The 18,932-nt window shown below is 41.9% G+C and overlaps 1 protein-coding gene across 3 annotated transcripts in view; it reads left to right on the top strand.

Moving 5' to 3' along the window:
• Positions 1-3,066: 3,066 nt before the first annotated feature.
• CEP85 (centrosomal protein 85) overlaps positions 3,067-18,932 on the top strand; it is a 35,241-nt gene continuing 19,375 nt past the window's right edge. Inside the window, exons 1-4 of one of the 3 annotated variants that reach the window (XM_084874927.1) lie at positions 3,082-3,193; positions 5,431-5,532; positions 10,612-10,689; positions 16,128-16,280. In XM_084874927.1, coding sequence (XP_084731053.1) covers positions 10,635-10,689; positions 16,128-16,280 — 208 coding nt within the window. In that variant the 5' untranslated portion in view covers positions 3,082-3,193; positions 5,431-5,532; positions 10,612-10,634. Of the gene's footprint in view, positions 3,194-5,430; positions 5,533-10,611; positions 10,690-16,127; positions 16,281-18,932 lie in introns of all 3 variants that reach the window. The other 2 variants (XM_084874925.1, XM_084874926.1) reach the window with 2 other exon arrangements.

Below are 18,932 nucleotides of genomic sequence, written 5' to 3'. Positions count from 1 at the left end.
AAATCAGCCACATCACTGAGACTCGGGTTCCTGGTGTTGGGTAAAGGAGAAGGCTGGAAGGCCCAGAGTTCTGCCCAGCTATTTAGCAAAGACTGACAATTAGGGACCTTGGGATATTCATCAACTTGAATGGGCATCCCCAGAGACCCACTGATTGCAGCTGATGGGGAAACTCTACCCTCCACCCCCTCCCATCAGCATTGGCTTCACTCCAGAGAAGCCCTCTGGGGTCTCCTGGGGAAAAAAGTCTGGACACCCCGGACAGGGTGGTATACTCAGCAGGCAGGTGAGAGGTGGCCCCAGGGACAGCAGTGCCTCACTGTCTTGGAGCTGATGTTTGGGCCCGGACTGCTTTCCAGTGCCCTCCAGGATCATCAACCAACAGAGCTACGGGCAGCCAGTGGCTTTTGCTGCTGCTGCTACTGCTGCTGCTGCTATTTGCTGGAGATCGAGCCCTCAATCTGCCTGGTGAGTATCTACATACACCCTTTCCATCTATCCTTCTCTGGGGACTCTCACATCTCCTTGTCTGGCTGGCCAGAGAGGGGAAGAAGATCAGGTAGTATCCTCAGGAAGATCCTATAATGTGAGCAGAGCCATCCTCCACCCCACCCTTTAATTGTCTAAAAGGCTTGGGCACCAATGAGTTTGGAGACAGAAGCATGGTGAGATGACCTCCAAGGGGCTTCTGGCTTTGCTCATCCATCTTCTAGGATGCTAGCTTCATCTATCTACTGCCTCCATTTTGTCATCTCAGCTATCTCCCCCTTTTTGTCTGTCCTTCCCATCTGGGCTGGACCAATAGCTTGGGGTCTCAGCAGACTAGTTTTTTCCCAAGCTGGCCTAGAACGGAGGGCTGAGGAGCTTGGACACCTGCTGCCCTCTGTTGCCCTACTCCAGCAAAGAGCTCTGCTGAGCCCGAGGATGGTGGGCAGCCCTGGATCCTGAGCTCCTAGGACAGTATGGGGGAAGATAATGGTTCATAGGTCAACGCTCAACCACTGAGTCATGCCCGCAGGGCTCTCCTCCCATTCTCACCTTTCTAACACTCTGGATAACTCTCCCAATCTGTTAGTGCCTTGTGCCAGCCTGTTTTTGTAAATTCTTCTTGCTGGTCTGAAACTGTCTCTCCCTTCTTCTTATTCCATGACAATCCTCTCAAGATCCCACCCTCAAGGGAAAGCCTATGTCTTTAGTATGTCTATTCTTATCAGAGGCAGAAGGTTTATCATTACACCCTTGTGAGTCCCAGCTTCAAAAAGGGGTCAGCCATTTTGCCCAATATTGATGAAATGATGGGAGTGTGCTGCCCTTGTCCTGTCAGGATGGCTCCTCAAGCTTAAACTTTCTATGTGGTTTTAGAGTTCAATGCCTCCTGCAGCAGGAATTCGGCAGGTTGGTACACAGGAATTGCACCAGAGCCTGGGGGTGCATGCTGGGTTCTGGCAGGTGCTGACCTTGGATCCTGTTTCTGATAAACTCTGTGGCTTGGGAGAAGTCAGTTACCCTCTTGGAGTCTCAGCCTCCTCAGCAGTACATGAGTTATTGTGAGGTTGTTGGTAGTCATAGTGTCAACGTAATAACGTCTAAACCCATAGAGAGTTTTTATAAGTTTTTTTTTTAGTCCAAACTAATAACAAATACTGAGAAGCAAGATATCAAATGCTATGAAGAATTACAGTTTTGCAGTTTCTTTTTTTCTTCCTTCCTTCCTTCCTTCCTTCTTTTCTTTCTTTCTTCCTTTCTTTCTTTTTGTTGTTGTTAATCTTCACCTGAGGATATTTCTTGGGAAATATGTTGGTACAAGCAATAAAATAAAAGTTAAATTTAACTAATAGTCGTAATGTTTTAGTTGAAAAAAAAATTGACATTCAATGCTTAACAGCTCCTGAAAAATATTAACTTAAATGATCAATCCAAATAAATTTTTCCTATACAACAAAGTCAGATATTTATTAAATCAGTACAATTAATTACATTTTATTAGGAAATCATATTGACTTTACAGGTCTGGAGTAGATTTTAAATATCCCTGTTGCCAAAGGCATTAACTCTTGCCCTTATTTTATCTATTTATTTAGTTCATTAATCCTCACTCAAGGATATTTTTTCCATGTTGGGGAGGTGTGGAGAGAGAAAGAGAGAGAGATCTGTGAGAAATATGATCAGCTGCCTCCAGCAGACATTCCATTGTGGAATTGAGCCTGAAACCCTGGACATATGTCCTGACCAGGAATCAAACCAGCAAGTGCATGGGAGGATGCTCAACCAATTGAGCCACACTGGCCAGGGCCCTTCTATATTCTTAAAATATGAAGGTGCTGATAGAACCCTGGAACACATCCCAGATTCTTTCCTCTAGAGTGAATTTGATCCAGTAATTAAAGTTCTTTAGTCTGGTTCTTCAAAGTTAAAAAAAAAAAAAAAAAATCACACAGCTTTTTAATGTCTCTCCCTCCTAAGTCAGGTTTCCAGATACCCTGGAATTTCACTATCCTTTGGCTGATGGTTTTGTTCCTTCTTTAAACAATTTCCAAGTATGATTTTTACATATCTATTAATGCAATGAACTTAATTCCTTTTCCTGGGGACTGAATTTGGGTAGGAAGGCAAGACTGATCCTTCAGCCTGAGTACTGGTCACAACTGACCACTGACTCAGCCCAAACCCTGACCCAAGCCCCAGCAGCCCTAACCCTGACGTGTGAGCAGTAACCCACACCCTAACTATTTTCAGGTGGGAGTACAATTCGGGAGTGGGGAACCGGAGAAGGGAAGGGCAAGTTGAATGGGATTCCCAAATGAGTTGTTCTGGCCGCCAGCTTTATCTGCACAAGCCCAGCAAGCTACTCCAGGCCTGGGGGAGCAGGACTCCGCCCAGAGGCGAGACCCGGGCAAGGGGCCGACCCGAAGGCTGGCTGGGGCGGCGGGGTCATGCGCAGAAGGATCCGCCCGCTCTCGGGACCCAGGGCAGCGGGCAAGGGCGGGACACCGGCGCGGCTCGGCTCCTGATTGGCCACAGGCGCGCAGAAAGGGGTGGGGCCGGGGAGGCGCGCGCTCCGAGGCGCGCGGCCAGGCGGCGTGCAACGGCCGTTAGGAGAACCCAGGGGCGGGATCGGCGCGCCGGTGGCCGACGTGGTGGCCGCAGTTGGTGTCCCTGAGTGAGGTATTTTGCCGCCTGTTTTCGGGCCCACGTAAGTCTTCCTCCACTCGGAGACTTCCGTCGGGTTGACAAACCCTACCCCACTTTGGGGAGCCTTGGAGAAGCCTCAGACACGCACGACCTACCTACCTCTCAGGAGAAGGGGGGCGAGGGGGGGCGGGGATGGCGCGGCTGAGCGAAAGCGCATGCGCACGGCCACTAAGCCGTCCCCCTCGGTCTCCTTAGCTGGGTTTCCTAAAATAATGCCCCGCACACGCCCCTTGGAGTTTCTCGCCTTGCTTTCTACTCCGTCGTCGTTGACGCCTCAGCAGTCGCCGTACCTCAGTGGCGGCCTCAGGCCTGTGCCAGGCGGACGGCGGGAAGCGGGGTCCTTGCCCTCAGGCAGCGCACAGCCCCGGTTTCGAGAAAGCAGACGTGGTTACGCGGACTGTGACTCAGTAGTGAGGGGTGGAGTACGAAGCACGGAATCCAAGTTGCGGGCGTGGTCTGACAGGGCTGGGAACCCTTCCTGATGAAGTTTGAGCTGAGATTTGAAGAAGGAATAGATTTGGGGGAGCGAGGGCACCTGTGAGGTGTGAGGGCTCTGGGCTGGAGTTTCTGAGCCGGGGCCTTTTTGCTCTCCGCGTGGGATTTTTGACCACGTCTGGAGATTTTTTTTGATGATCACAACTCAAGAGATTGCTCCCGGCATCTAGTGGTTAGAAGCCCAGGTAGGTTGCGGCTAAATAATCCTACCGTGACGGCACAGCCTCCCACAACAAAGACTTTGCCGACCCAAAATGTCAGAAGTAGTCAGGTTGAGGAACCCTGCTTTAGACAAGGAGGAGCTGTTGGCATTTAGGGTGTTAAAACTTGTCTGTTCAATAGAGGGTACTTAGTACTTGCTTCCTCACAAAAAAAACCTGGGAGGATCAGAGCTCTGTCTTTTTAAAAAATATATATATATATTTTTTATTGATTTCAGAGAGGAAGGGAAAGGGAGAGAGAAAGAGAGAAACATCAATGATGAGAGAGCATCATTGATTGGCTGCCTCCTGCACGCTTCCCACTAGGGAACGAGCCCGCTACCCAGTAATCGAACTGTTGAACGTTGACCTGGTTCATAGATGGATGCTCAACCACAGCCAGACCGCTGGGCTCTGTTTGTCTTTTACTCCAATATATTTTCACCATTAAGGGTGGGGTGGAGGATGGCTCTGCTCACATTATAGGATCTTCCTGAGGATACTACCTGATCTTCTTCCCCTCTCCGGCCAGCCAGACAAGGAGATGTGAGAGTCCCAGAGAAGGATAGATGGAAAGGGTGTATGTAGATACTCACCAGGCAGATAGGTAGGCAGATAGTAGGCACTCAGTAAATTTTGATTGATGAATTGAATAGTGTGCTAGGTAGGGAGGAGTGGTGATACTAGGCTGAGTAAGATAAGCATACCTCATTATTTGCCCTTAGGCCTTGTCTGTTTTATAATGGTCTGCTGTTGTGTGTGCTTCAGGACTTGTTCTTTGTCAAGACAACTTCTTGGCAATGGTTTGGCTTCTCTTTAGATCTGATTTAATGAGCTATCATGGCCATGAAAACAGTGTGATGGTGTGAGATTCTTAATGTGTCTGTGTCAGCTGTCTACATTATCCCTTCAAATTCTTTCCTCTCTTGATGTGGTTCTCTCAACAGCTGCCCAGTGCGACGTTCCACACTAAGATTGTAATTCTTCAAGGGGAGAAATACAACAGTAAAAATTTAATTTTGGGTAGCAACTTGGGAAATAGAGCATGGATGGTTATCAGGGGCAAAGTGAAGAAATTATATGAGCTATCCCCGTTCCTTACTGCTCTGGGTCTTGCAAATTTGGCTGTATCTGAGACAGAAATTTCAACTTTAGTGGCTTAGAGCTTCCTTTATTTCTCAGAAAGAATGCTGATTAGACTCCTATAGCATTAGAGTACAGTCCTAAATGTGAAGCCTCTTCCTAACCATCTGATCTTCACCTTTCTAAATTTTCATTTCTTCATCCAGAAAATGAGCATAATAATGGTAACTACCTCATAGGTTTGATGTGAGCATTAAACATAAGACATGATACCTACAGAGTGTTTAGCTCAGTGCTTAATGGGTAGTAAGCATTGAACACATGTTAAATTTATTGAATGAATATTTCTGTAGTTTAAAGGGCTTTGAAGATATAAGTTATCAATGTTGGGTACTTTTTTTCTATTTCCATTCACTCCTACTTTTCTTTTTTTTAATATATTTTATTGATTTTTTTACAGAGAGGAAGGGAGAGGGGTAGAAAGTTAGAAACATCAATGAGGGAGAAACATCGATCAGCTGCTTTCTGCACACTGCATACTGGGGATGCGCCCGAAACCAAGGTACGTGCCCTTGATGGGAATTGAACCTGGGACCATTCAGTCCACAGGCCCACGCTCTATCCATTGAGCCAGACCAAGCAGGCCACTCCTACTTTTCTTGACTATACAATGGATTATTTATGGTGCTTCTCATACCTTTATTTTTCTTGATTTTATCTCAGATAATATCTTATCTTCAGTAGTCCTAAAAATTTCCACCAGTAGCCCATCTACTTCTGAAGTTAGTGGGAAAAAGTCAGAATTATTTATTCTGTATTATTTTACTCCTTGTAGGAGTTCTTAATTGATATGCAATTCACATTATCATAAAATTTGACTTTGTGTGTGTATAGTTTAGTGGTTTTATAATAGTATATTGACAAGGTTGCTGCAGCCATTACCACTATCTAATCTCAGAACATTTTGATCACCTTGGAAAGAAACCCCATATTCATTAGCATTCATTCCCTGTTTCCTCATGGCCCTCCTCTTAGTCCCTGGCAACCAATAATCTGTCTATGGATTTGCCAATTCTGGACATTTCGTATAAGTATTGACATTTTAATTATGATGTGTCTGGGTTTGAGTCTGTTTGGGTTCTTCTTGTTTGGGGTCCTCTGTGCCTCCTGATCTTTTTTTTTTTTTTTTTTTTTTTTTTTTAATATTTTATTGATTTTGTACAGAGAGAAAGGGAGAGAGATAGAGAGTTAGAAACATCGATGAGAGAGAGTCATTGATCAGCTGCCTCTTGCACACCCCCTACTGGGGATATGCCCGCAACCAAGGTACATGCCCTTGACTGGAATCGAACCCGGGTCCCTTCAGTCCCCAAACCGACGCTCTATCCATTGAGCCAAACCGGTTTCAGCTGCCTCCTGATCTTGTATGACTTTTTCCTTTACCAAGTTAGGAAAGTTTTCTACCATGATTTTGTCAAACACCTTCTCTATTCCTTTCTGCCTCTTCTGGTGTACCTACTATTCTAATATTGTTAGGTTTTACTTTGTCCCACAGCTCCCTTAAGCTGTCCTCCTATTTTTTCTTTTTGGTTCTCTAATTGAATGATATTGTCATCTCTATCTTCTAATTCACTGATTCTATCCTCAGTTTCTAATCTGCTGTGTTTCTCTTCCAGTTTATTCTTTATTTGTGTTATGTCATTCTTTATCTCATACTGTTCTTTTTTCATAGTTATTATATCTTTTTTCATACTGTTGAACATTTTTAACATACCGTATTTTCCGGCGTATAAGACAACTCCCTAATTTTACAGTTAAAACATAGGTTTAGGCCTATATTCACTGTATAAGACTACCCCCCACTTCCGAGGCAACACCAGTTCTTTTTTTAATAGACCGCCTTTCTAACTCAGCCAATCCTAGCAGGCTTTTTATGCATGCAAATTATACATGTTCTGTACCCGAAGCTACACTGTGTTCTAGTAAAAAGCCTGCTCAGATTGGCCAGAGTCAGAGAGGCGGTCTATTAAAAAAAGAACTGGTGTTGCCTCGGAAGTGGGGGGTAGTCTTATACAGGGAATATAGGCCTAAACCTATGTTTTAACTGTAAAATTAGGGGGTCGTCTTATACTCCGGAAAATACGGTAATTACTCTGAACTGTTTCAGAGTAAGTTTCTTATCTCTGCTTCATTTGTCTCTTCTTCTGGAGAATTCTAGAGTTCTTTCATTTGGGGGTTGTTTCTTTGTTTCCTCATTTTGGTTGTCTGTTTGGGTTTGTAAATCCTCTACACCTCTCAATCTCTAATGCAGAACAGTGTTAAAGGCTGTTTCTGACTAATTGGATCAGGCAAAGACTCAAAGCCTTTAGCCTCTACAGACTAATAGGATTCTGACTTGAATTGACCCCAGGCAATCATCATTAGGTGTGGTGAGAGTTTTTTCAATAGGGTGGAGCAGTTGCTTCTGTGCTGTATGAGGGAATGGCTCAGCCTAGGAAACTTGGGGTGTCTGCCTTCTGAGCTCTATCTCCAGAGTCCCCAGTCCTGGGTTTTGCTGTCATAGCTCCAGTCCACTTCACCCTCCCTCTGCCGGAGCACAAGGTGGGTGGCTCCACAGGTAATTTTTATGTATTGGCCCTTCAAGGGGGTGCCCTAACTTTCAGCTGCCATTCCCTGGCGGACAGAACCCCACTGTTTTTCACAGCTAGATGTCATGTAGGTACCCTCCTCAGATTTGGTGCTCTCTGCTGGAGAGCCCAGCTTCAGGATTATATCCCAGAGTTTTCAGTGGCACCCCTCCACAGCTGAGATATCTCTCCAGGACTTCAGTTGCCGTTGGTGGGTGCTCAGCTAGCCCTTTCTCGCCTCTGCCTCTCCTACCAGTTTCTGTGCGGTCTCCACCTTCAGTCCTTGGGTATCAGGGTTCTCTCCTGAGTTTTCTATTGATTATTCAGGAAACCTTTCCGTATTTTATTTGTAATTCCAGCTTGTTCTTGGGAGCATGTCTGTGCAGCATCCTCCTGCTCTGTCTCCATTTTTAATCTCTCTCTGCTTCATTCTGTTTTATTGCCACATTTATTTATCCATTCATCAGTTCATTGACATTTGAATTCTTTCTACTTTTTGGCTATTACAAATAACTAGAGGCCCAATGCATGAAATTCCCTCAGCCCAGCCTGTCCCCTCTCACAGTCTGGGAGCCCTCAGGGGATGTCCTACTGACAACTTAGAGGAGCAGGGAGCAAGGGAGCAGGCCTAAGCCACAGTCTGACTTCCCTCTACGGGAGATGACCAGGTTGGCAATTGGGATGGCGCCAGCCCCCATCACCCCACCACTGCTAGTTGCTGATGGCCCCCACCCCACCCTACCACTGTCCCCTCCCTTTGTCCGCTGGCATGTGTTTTGGCTGGCCTGGTGACACCTACTCACCAGCCCCACTCCCCACTGACTGGTTGTTCTGCCATTCAGTCGATTTGCATATTATATAGGATGCTGCTGTATTTATTTACATACAAGTTTTTGTGTGCACCTATGTTTTTATTTCTTTTGAAGAGATTATATACCTAGAAGTGGGTCTGCTGAATCGTAAGGTAACTCTTTGTTTAACTGAAAGTTCCATTGTCATCCTGTTTTTAATTTATATCAAATTGGAAAGATCTTAGAATCCAGTGGGCCTGTCATTTTGTTCTACTTTAAAGAAAGGGATGGTCCTAATCAGTTTGGCTCAGTGGATAGAGTGTCAGCCTGTGGACTGAAAGGTCCCAGGTTCGATTCCTGTCAAAGACATGTATGTACCTTGGTTGTAGGCATATCCGCAGTAGGATGTGCTCAGGAGGCAGCTGATCAATGTTTCTCTCTTATCAATGTTTCTGACTCTATCCTACTCTCTTCCTCTCTGTAAAAAAATTCAATAAAATATATATTTTTTAAAAAAAGAAAGGAATGAAAGGATTTTGATATTGACTTTTTTATATCACTAGTAGGTAAGTAATCTAATCCTTTTGTGTCACCATTAACACACTGAATGATACTAGCCATAAATTGAAGCTTTTATTATTGAACAAAACTTCTCTTACTCAGTATGTGAAGATCTGGGATTTCTGTTGTAAATGCAGTGAATTAGTGAGGGTTTGGTCGCTGTTACTAAAAGAAAACTGTAGAGGTCAGTAAAGTACATTAGAGAAATAGTACCATATAGCTTCTTTTTTTTTTTCCTCTCCAAAGTTTAATTTCACTTCTAAGAGTTTGTTCTAAACTCTTTGTAGGCTCTTATGAATTCAAAGTTTCCAGATTTATACTTTATCCTCCAGGGACCAAACTACCACTTTTACTGACATGTGTAATTTTAAAAAAATCTAACGAAGCACTTAATATGTTTCAGGCACTGCTGTAAGTTAATTTTAAAAGAATTAGTGTGAATTAGGTGATGTCATTATCCTCATGCTTGTGTAAAGGAACTGAGGTGCAGAGATATTTAAAAAATTTACCCTCCTTATAAAGCAAATAAATTGCTAAGCCAGACTTCAAACCCTAGCTGTCTGATCAAGAGTCCATACTGTGAACTCTGGCTAGTATACCAGAGTTCACAGTATGGACTCTTGATCAGACAGCTAGGGTTTGGGCTCAATCCCCAGTAGGAGGTGTGCAGGAGACAACCCATCTATGTTTCTCTCATATTGATGTTTCTCTATCCCTCTCCCTCTCTTAAAAAAAAAAAAAAAAAAATCAGCCGTAGCCAGTTTGGCTCAGTGGATAGAGCGTAGGCCTACAGACTGGAAGGTCCCGGGTTCGATTCTGGTCGAGGGTGTGTACCTTAGTTGCGGGCACATCTCCATGTTTCTCTCTCATTGATGTTTTTAACTCTCTATCCCTCTCTTTTCCTCTCTGTAAAAATCAATAAAATATATTTTTTTTAAAAATCAATCAATAAAGTATTAAAGAGTATTATAGAGAAATAAAGTTCAAATTGTGAAACAATTCTCTGTACTGCCTCTCAAATATTATGCAAATATAAAATATTACTACTTGCTATTATTACAGTTAATTAAAGCTTTTGTTTGCACATATAGTAACCAGATTTCTGCTGAATTCTCAGAACCTACATTAGAGTAAATATAAATATTTTAAGGAGTAGAGAAATGAGAAGAAATCCTCATGTTCCCACCTAAGGACTGGGATTCTGCTAAAGACCAAGAATCCTGTCCATTTTTGTGCATCATGTGATTACTGAAAGAATAAGGGAATTCTGTTTTATGTTAATCATAATTGAAGTCATAATACTTTATTGTTGGTTTGGTTAATTAGTTCTTTTTCCACCCCATCCTCCCATCCTATCCCCATGGCAAAGTTTAATTAAAAGTAAAATTATTTTTAATTTTTGCAATAATTGAAGGGGTTCTAAGATCATATAGGGTTAGTGTTGGGAGTCTCTTTGAGTCTAGGTTGTTTTCTCCTTGCTTTAGGAAGAAAACTGGGGTTGAGTATTGGGAGTTGGTTTGCCTTAAAAATATTCTTAAGAGTAAACATGTGGAAGAATACTTGCATCCTCTGTGTGATTTTGATTGTTTTAGTTGAATGGAAATGAGTTGTGGAGAATTAAAAGATAGTGGAGAGATCTGACTGGTTATTCCTTCATTCTAGAGTTGGCTCAAATAACTGTGTTGATGGCCATGCAGGAAAAATATCCAGGTGAGAGAAACTCTCATTCCACTTCACCAGGTGAGTAGTCGAAGTTTTCTGGGTAAATTCTGACCTTTGTTCTGTTATAACAGAAACTTTCTTTAAAGGACAAACTGAGCAAGCAAATATTTGCCGAGATGCTGGTATTAATACTTAATTGTTGGTTTTGTTATTGAGTTCAATAACATGGGGCTATATTGAAAGGAAAAAGAGGTCTCTCCAAGATAGTTTATGTCTGGTCCTACATGGCTTACAACAAGACCACGTGATTGATTGAGACAGGAGGACACATAAAGGATTGGAACAGAATGACTTTGGAACATAGTGCTATTTGAAATCAGAAAAACACAGCATAAATTACTGTGTTCTATGTTGTCTTTGTAGTTCTGTGAGTGGGTCAGTCATCTGCTAGCCCACAAAGATTGGAATTCTTCTTGAATGCCAACAGTTTCAGTTGTATTATCACTAGAGACTCAGGAATTTGTCTCCAGAATGGATTGACAAGATTTTGAAAACTCAGTAGATACACTAAAAGGATGTATTAAGTATATATATTAAACTTGATAAATATATACACAAAATACATATTAAATAGATATGGTACATTTAAATAGGAAAAATCATTCCAAAAATAACCTTTTGAATTCTGTGATATTTATGAAAAAAAGGATATATTTTATTCAAGTAAGGGTATGTTTTATTTAACTTTAAAATCCCATGGTGTCTTAAAGCAGACATTTGGTAAATAGTTGTTTTATTTGCCTAGGCATGCTGCCTTGCATACAGTAAGCACTTTGAAAAGCATTTGCTGAATCAATTTAAGATTCATTCAGCAACTATTTGAACATCCATTATGTGCTATGCACTGTCTTAGGCTGGATTGTACAATTTATAATAATAATCTATAATAATAAAAGGGTAATATGCTCATTAGACCAGATGTCCTTCTGGACGAAGCCAGGGCAGAGGAAAGACCGGGTCCTGGGTGCCAGAAGGAAGCTGGTGCCAGCAGCCAGGGGAAGGAAGGCCTACTCTTGCACAAATTTCGTGCATCAGGCCTCTAGTTCTTGTAACAATTTTGTGTATAATGCAAGTTTCTGGAATGCAGCAATTCCTAAAAAACTCAACTTTTTATGGTTTTGTCTTCAGTAGTTTTTCATTTCATTAATAATGGTTAAAGTTTGATAAGGATGCTGATAGGACATGTGATATGAAAATTTCAGCTTTCATACTTGAATTTTGAAATAAACATAAGCCTCTATATACCAAACATACTTTTATTTTAGCAAATATGTATTTTTTAGTAGAATGGATATATGAAGTGAGTGCATGAAAAAAGTGGTTAGTGGTGAAGAATGGAAGATTAGTAATAACAGGGAGAGGTTTCTAGCAGGAGGCCAGGAACATGGTAATATAGATTCTCAATCAATTTTTACTATTTCAAAAGGCCTGGTAAACTGTACACCGACTAGAGAGGTAGCACTATATAGACTCACCAAGAGGTCAAATTGCTTCTGACTAGAATTACACTAATTTAGTATAGTTAACACTGGCTAAACTTATGCTGATCAGAAGATCTGATTGTTGGTTATGTCTTTTATTAAAGACTAGTGGCCCAGTGCACGAAATTCATGCACAGGCGGGTAGGGGATATTCCTCAGCCTGGCCTGCACCCTCTCCAATCTGGGACCCTTTGAAGCATGTCCTACCGCAGGTTTACAAGGATTGGGCCTAAACCAGAAGTCAGACATCCCTCTCACAATCTGGGACTGCTGGCTCTAGCTGCTCACCTGCCTGCCTGGCTGACCCTAACCACTCTGCCTGCTGGCCTGCTCGCCTCCAGGTGCCCCCTCCCCTGCCAGCCTCCTCACCCCCAATTGGCCCCCTGCTGGCCTACTCACTCCAAACTGCCCCCCCCCCCGGCCTAATCACCTCCAACTGACCCCAACTGATGGCCTGCCACCCCTAACTGTCCCCCCGCTAGTCTGCTTACCCTCAACACCCCCTGCCATCTCATCCTGGCCTGATCATCCCCCAGCGACCCAAGGTCCCAGCCCCTCCTTTTTTTCCTTTTTTTTTTTTTTTCTTCAGCACCTCCTTGAGGGGAGGTCAGGGCCGGCTGGAAGCAAGTATCTAGGATTTATTTATTTTTTATAATTGAAACTTTGTAGCCTTGAGCGGAGGTCAGGGCTGGCCAGGGCAGGAGGGAAGCTTGGCTTCCTCCATTGCCAGGGCAACCCAAGCCTCCTGCTTACTCCAGTTCCGTGGCCAGCTGCCATCTTGGTTAGGTAAATTTGCATACTCGCTCCTGATTGGCTAGTGGGCATGGCTTGTGGGTATAGTGGAGTGATGGTTAATTTGCATGTTTCTCTTTTATTCATGTAGACAGATTACTAGAGGCCCAGTGCACAGATCTGTGCATGGGTGGGGTCCCTCTGGGTGGTCTGCAGGGATAGGGCAGAAACCCTCAGTTCAGTGCCACCTCCCAAAGGGAGTGACCTGTAGGATTGGGCTGAAACCGGCTTTCTGACATCCCCGAAAGGGTCCCGGATTATGAGAGGGCACAGGACAGGCAGAGGGACCCCACCAGTGCACAATTGGGCGGGATGGGATGATGCGAGAGCTCCAGGGAGTGTCTAGCCCATCTTGCTCAGTCCTAATCAGCCAGACCTAAGCAGCAAGCTAACCACCGGTTGGATCATCTGCCCCATGGTGGTCAGTGCAGGTCATAGTGAGTGGTTGAGCAGCCTTAGCATGTCATTAGCATATTAAGCTTTGATTGGTTATTTGGTTGTTCTGCCATTTGGTCTATTTGCGTATTACCCTTTTATTATATACGATTATATGCTGTGACCATTGTGGTTGGAACATTATCCAGTACACCAAAAGGTGGTGGGTTTGATCCTAGATCAGTGCACATGTCCCAGTTGTGGATTGGATCTCCAGTTGGGACATGTATAGGAAGCAACCAATTAATGTTTCTCTCTCACATCCATGTTTCTCTCTCTGCCTTTCTCTCTAAAAAAATAAATATAAATAAAAGACTTTCATTTAAAAAAAAAAATTATTCCAGATTACTTCATGTATATAGATTCTTTCAAATCAGACAGTTCACTGTTACCCAAAGGATAAAAAGAGTCTTTGGGTAAAATTAGGTTTCCTTTAGTAGACTGCAGAAGTAATGGTAGCAAAAAAAGGAGCAAAAGTAGAAGGAATTAGGTGGCTTGGAAGAAGGGAATAAGATGATTTGTGTTCAAATATTATTAGCTTTCTGCTAGATCAGATTTTCTGATTTCACTTTAAACTCTGATATCTTAAAAAGTTAAGGTAAGTAAAAAAAAAAAAAAAAAAAAAAAAAAAAAAAAAATCAAATAACTGCCATTACCTTTTATTGTTTGTTTTTGCTTTTTTTCTGTTTGTTTTGTTACATGGGTCATCAGTTACAATTTAGAAAAATTATATTGTTTTTTTAAAAATAATTTAAGCTGAAACTGGTTTGGCTCAGTGGATAGAGGGTCGGCCTGCAGACTGAAGGGTCCCGGGTTCAATTCCTGTCAAGGGCATGTACGTTGGTTGCGGGCACATCCCCAGTAGGGGGCGTGCAAGAGGCAGCTGATTGATGACTCTCTCATCGATGTTTCTAACTCTCTCTCCCTTCCTCTCTGTGAAAAATCAATAAAATATATTTTAAAAAATAATAATTTGAGTCCTGGCCAGGTAATCAGTTGGTTAGAACATTGTCCCGATATGCCAAAGTTGCGGTTCCATTCCCTGTCAAGGCACACACAAGAATCAACCAATAACCAAGTGGGACAACAAATCTATTTTTCTCTCTCAAATCAATAAGTATAAATAAATAAATAAATAAACACCTGTCAGAAGGGCTAGCATCACCAAATCAACAAACGACAAGTGCTGACAAGGATGCGGAGAAAAAGAAACCCTCATGCACTGCTGGTGGGAATGCAGACTGGTGCAGCCACTGTGGAGAACAGTATGGAATTTCCTCAAAAAACTAAAAATGGAACTCCCATTTGACCCAGTGATCCCACTTCTAGGAATATATCCCAAGAAACTAGAAACACGAATCAGAAAGGACACATGCACCCCTATATTTATAGCAGCACAATTTAAAATTGCTAAGATTTCGAAATAGCCTAAATGTTCAACAGCAGATGAGTGGATTAAAAAACTGTGGTACATCTACACAATAGAATACTACACTGCGGTAAAAAGGAAGTTCTTACCATTTACAACAGCATGGATGGAACTGGAGAGCATTAGGCTAAGTGAAATAAGCCAGGCAGGGAAAGATAAATATCACATGATCTCACTCACTTATGGAATATAATGAACAACATAAACTGATGAACAAAAATAGATCTAGAGACAGAGAAGCATGGATCAGACCATTAAACCTCAGAGAGAAGATAGGGGAGGGTGAGGGTAAGGGGGAGAGATCTACCAAAGGACTTGTATGCATGCATATAAGCCTAATCAATGGACACAGACAACAGGGGGGTGAGGCCATGAGGGGGATAGGGGGTGTAATGGGGGAATAAGGACACATATGTAACATTGTAATCAATAAAGAAATTTTTAAAAAAGGAAACATATTCATTATAAAAAATCGTTCTAATTATGGAACAAAAAAGGACAATTAAAATCACCTAATTCTATTAAAAAATAAAATAAATAAATAAATAAATAGAATTTAAATCTTCGCTAGTAAAGTCAAGTAAATTTCATCAGCCTTATATCTTACCCATCCAGAAACTTTAGTGGTTTGGCCCTCAAAAGCTCTTCAGGTTGACTTTCAAGACTCACCTTGATCTTGAATCACTCTGCTCATGAGGGCCCTGTGGTTCAGTCAAGCAATGGTTTCCTTATTACCCTAGAGAGCATTCGGAAACATACTGGGTAGTTTCAGGTTGCACAGTGATGGTAGGATGGGGTGGGCTACTCGTGGTATTTAGTGGTTGGGGACCAGGAATGTTAAATCATTCTTTATACATTGAAGAATTGTCTTGCCCAGTAGGCTAACAGCACCTGTTAAGAAACCTTGTAAGAAGAAAGAATGTGGGTAGTAGGATTAGAATAACCTAGGTTCCAATCTCAGTTCTATCCTCTGTAAAATAGTGGTGTTAATATGATAATACTTTTCAGTAAATAGGTAGATGAGATCATATTTATAAAGTGTTGTGTCTTCTAGATTTCAGAAATGATAGCTACTATCAAATATTGTTTTCTGTCTCAGTACTCCTGGATTACTGATAGGTCTTTGTTCTGTCTTTGAACATTCTCACTTCTCATGCTATTTCCACTTAAAATTAACAAACTTAGAGTTGCTGAAATGGCATAGGAGAGAGAAGGGGGTGGGATGCTATTTCTCACAAGTTTAAGTGGTTTTTCAAAAACAGTCCTGTGGGGTTGCATCAGCTGGTTCACTCTAAAGGTAGAAATGCTCCTTGTTTCAGGTTCCATTGTGATGAAGAAAAACAGTTCTCTGGGTTGTGAATGGCAGACTCCAGTTATCTCGGAGGCCTTTCGGAGCCGCTTCAGCCGCTGTTCAAGTGTTACTGACAGTGGGGACACAGCCATTGGCACATCATGCTCAGACATGACGGAGGGTAAGTTTGGATTAATAATTTGATTACCAATATGTGTTGTCATTTTCAGATTATGTTCTAGGTGTATTGTCATTTCCAGAATATTTATAAGTCAGTCCACTAAGTCTGTCTGATTCTTCTTATTCCATGCTTCCCACAGCTGGTTCCTTTCTCTCAATTTCTACTGCTTGTCCTATCACAAACAACTTCTTTCCTCAAATCATTTCCTCTACTGCCAGATTAATCTTTCTTTTTCCCCCCTATTTTTTAAATTAAGGTATTATATGTGTACATATCTTACCATTGCCACCCCCCCCCAACTCTCATACATGCCCTCACCCCCCAGTATTTTGTGTCCATTGGTTTTGCTTATATGCATGTATACAAGTCCTTCTGTTGATCTCTTATCTTCCCCACCTCTCCCTAATGTTCTCACTGTAATTTGACAGTGTTTGATGCTTTACTGCCTCTATATCTTTTTGTTCATCAGTTTATAATATTCTTTATTATCCACAAATGAGTAAGATAATGTGGTATTTTTATTTCATTGACTGGCTTATTTCACTTAGCATAATGTTCTCCAGTTCCATCCAGGTTGTTGCAAATGGTAAGAATTTCTTCTTTTTTATGGCAGCATAGAATTCCATTGTGGAGATATACCATAGTTTTCTGATCCAGTCATCTGCTGCCAGACACCTAGGCTGTTTCCAAATCTTAGATTAATTTTTCTAAAAGCCTGATTTTATAATTTCCCTTTTCTGCAATCCTCACTTGCTCCCATTATTTATAGGATAAAATTCAGAGGCCTCAATTCTCTTGTGATCTTACCCTGTCCCACCTGTGTTTTTGTTGTTTGTTTGAATTTTGTTTTGTTTTAGTCAGTTCATGGGAGAAGGCTTTCCAGGTGGTTAAAAGAATGGCTAGTAGTTTTCAGGGAGAGGCTCAGGTAAAAGTCAGACTTCTCTAAATAAAAACAACATATCCCATAAACTAAATTTTGAAAGCCTATGGAAATTGTGCAAAGTAGTGAGCCCTTTCAAAATAAGTGCTTCTATTTTAAAAACATACTTCAGGTATAACATTTTAGTATTTTGTAAGAATCAGGCAGTTTCCTTAATATAAATAAACAAATCCAATAGACAAATAACAAATGCTGACAAAGACTTCACTTCTGTCATCCATAGGTGGACCAGAGTCACCAAGAAATTAGAAAAACTATATTCTCCTGGGTCAGATAGTACCTTTTGGCTTTCATTTTGGCATTATGTCTTAGGTGTTATGGGCTCAAAACTGGAGCTGGTGATTCTAGAGAGAGAGAGTAGTGCTGTGGATGGAGAATGGAAAGAGGTGCTAACTAACTTCAACATATTAGCAGCCCTTCGTAGCAGTCACTCTCTCTGTCCAAAATTATATTTTGGGAGCAGGAACTGTTGGTGAGAATGGATACTATTGTGCTGTTATGGAGGATTTTTTAAAAATATATTTATTTTTTTATTTCAGAGAAGAAGGGGAAGAGAGAGAGAGAGAGAGAGAGAGAGAGAGAGAGAGAGAGGGAGGGAGGGAGGGAGGGAGGGAGGGAAGGAGAGAGGGAGGGAGGGAAATGTCAATGATAAGAGAGAATCATTGATCGGCTGCCTCCTGAACGTCTCCCACCAGTAATCAAGCCTGTTAACCAGGAATGTGCCCTGACCAGGAATCAAACATTGACTTCCTAGTTCATAGATCAGCACTCAAACACTGAGCCACACCGGCCAGGCATTAATGGAGGATTTTAAGCAGAGAGCCTCCTAGTCTTGGAAGTCTATTTTTAAAAACAATATTATTCACTATTGAAATGTTTCACAACCTACATATTATTTTATTTTTTAAAAATGTGTTCTTATTGATTCTTTTTTTTTTTAGAAAGAGAAGAAAGGAGAGGGAGAGAGAGATAGAAACATCGATGAGAAACATTGATTGGCTGCCTTCTGCACTTCCCCTACTGGGGATTGAGCCCACAACCTGCGCATGTGCCCTGACTGGGAATCGAACCAGTGATCTCCTGGTTCATGGCCGAAGCTCAACCCTGAGCCATACCAGCTAGGCTGGTCTTGGAAGTCTTCATCATCACCAGTCTACCTGTTGACTAGTCCTGTATTTAAGGTGTGGGACATCAAAAACATTCTTTTTGAAATATCCCCTCTCTTGGTCCTGAGAGACCAACACATATTATTAGAAATTACTTGTTTTTTGTTTTGCTTGTTGTTTGCCTTTTATATATTCCTAAGATCATCTGAGAATAGGAAATTAGATATTTTGCATACATTATAAGGGGTAATTTATCTTGCCTGTGTTTTTAAAGAGCTGCTAACAAACTCATATGAAAAGATGGTCACTTATCTGTACTCATATAATTCTAAGAAAGGTTATAGTATCTGTCCTTGATAACTGAGTGTGTTCTGTGTTGGTTGCTGGAAAGAAAAAAAGAAACAGATTGGTAGTTCATTCTTTTCATGGTAGATGTGTTTGGTTTAGAAAAGAGTACTGGACATAATTGAAAAGGGAAGACATTTATATTCCTTGTCCCCTTACTCAATTTTCTGCCTGAGTAAGGTAACAGGTATGTTTTCTTACTTGTTTTCTTGTAGTCCATTACCGCGGCATATTAGGTACTGTGACCTTGTAGTCTTCTTC

The sequence above is a fragment of the Pipistrellus hanaki genome (genome assembly GCF_964339955.1).
Source record: "Pipistrellus hanaki genome assembly, chromosome: 2".
In the NCBI taxonomy this organism is placed as follows: domain Eukaryota; kingdom Metazoa; phylum Chordata; class Mammalia; order Chiroptera; family Vespertilionidae; genus Pipistrellus; species Pipistrellus hanaki.
This window is presented reverse-complemented; position numbering and strand designations above follow the sequence as displayed.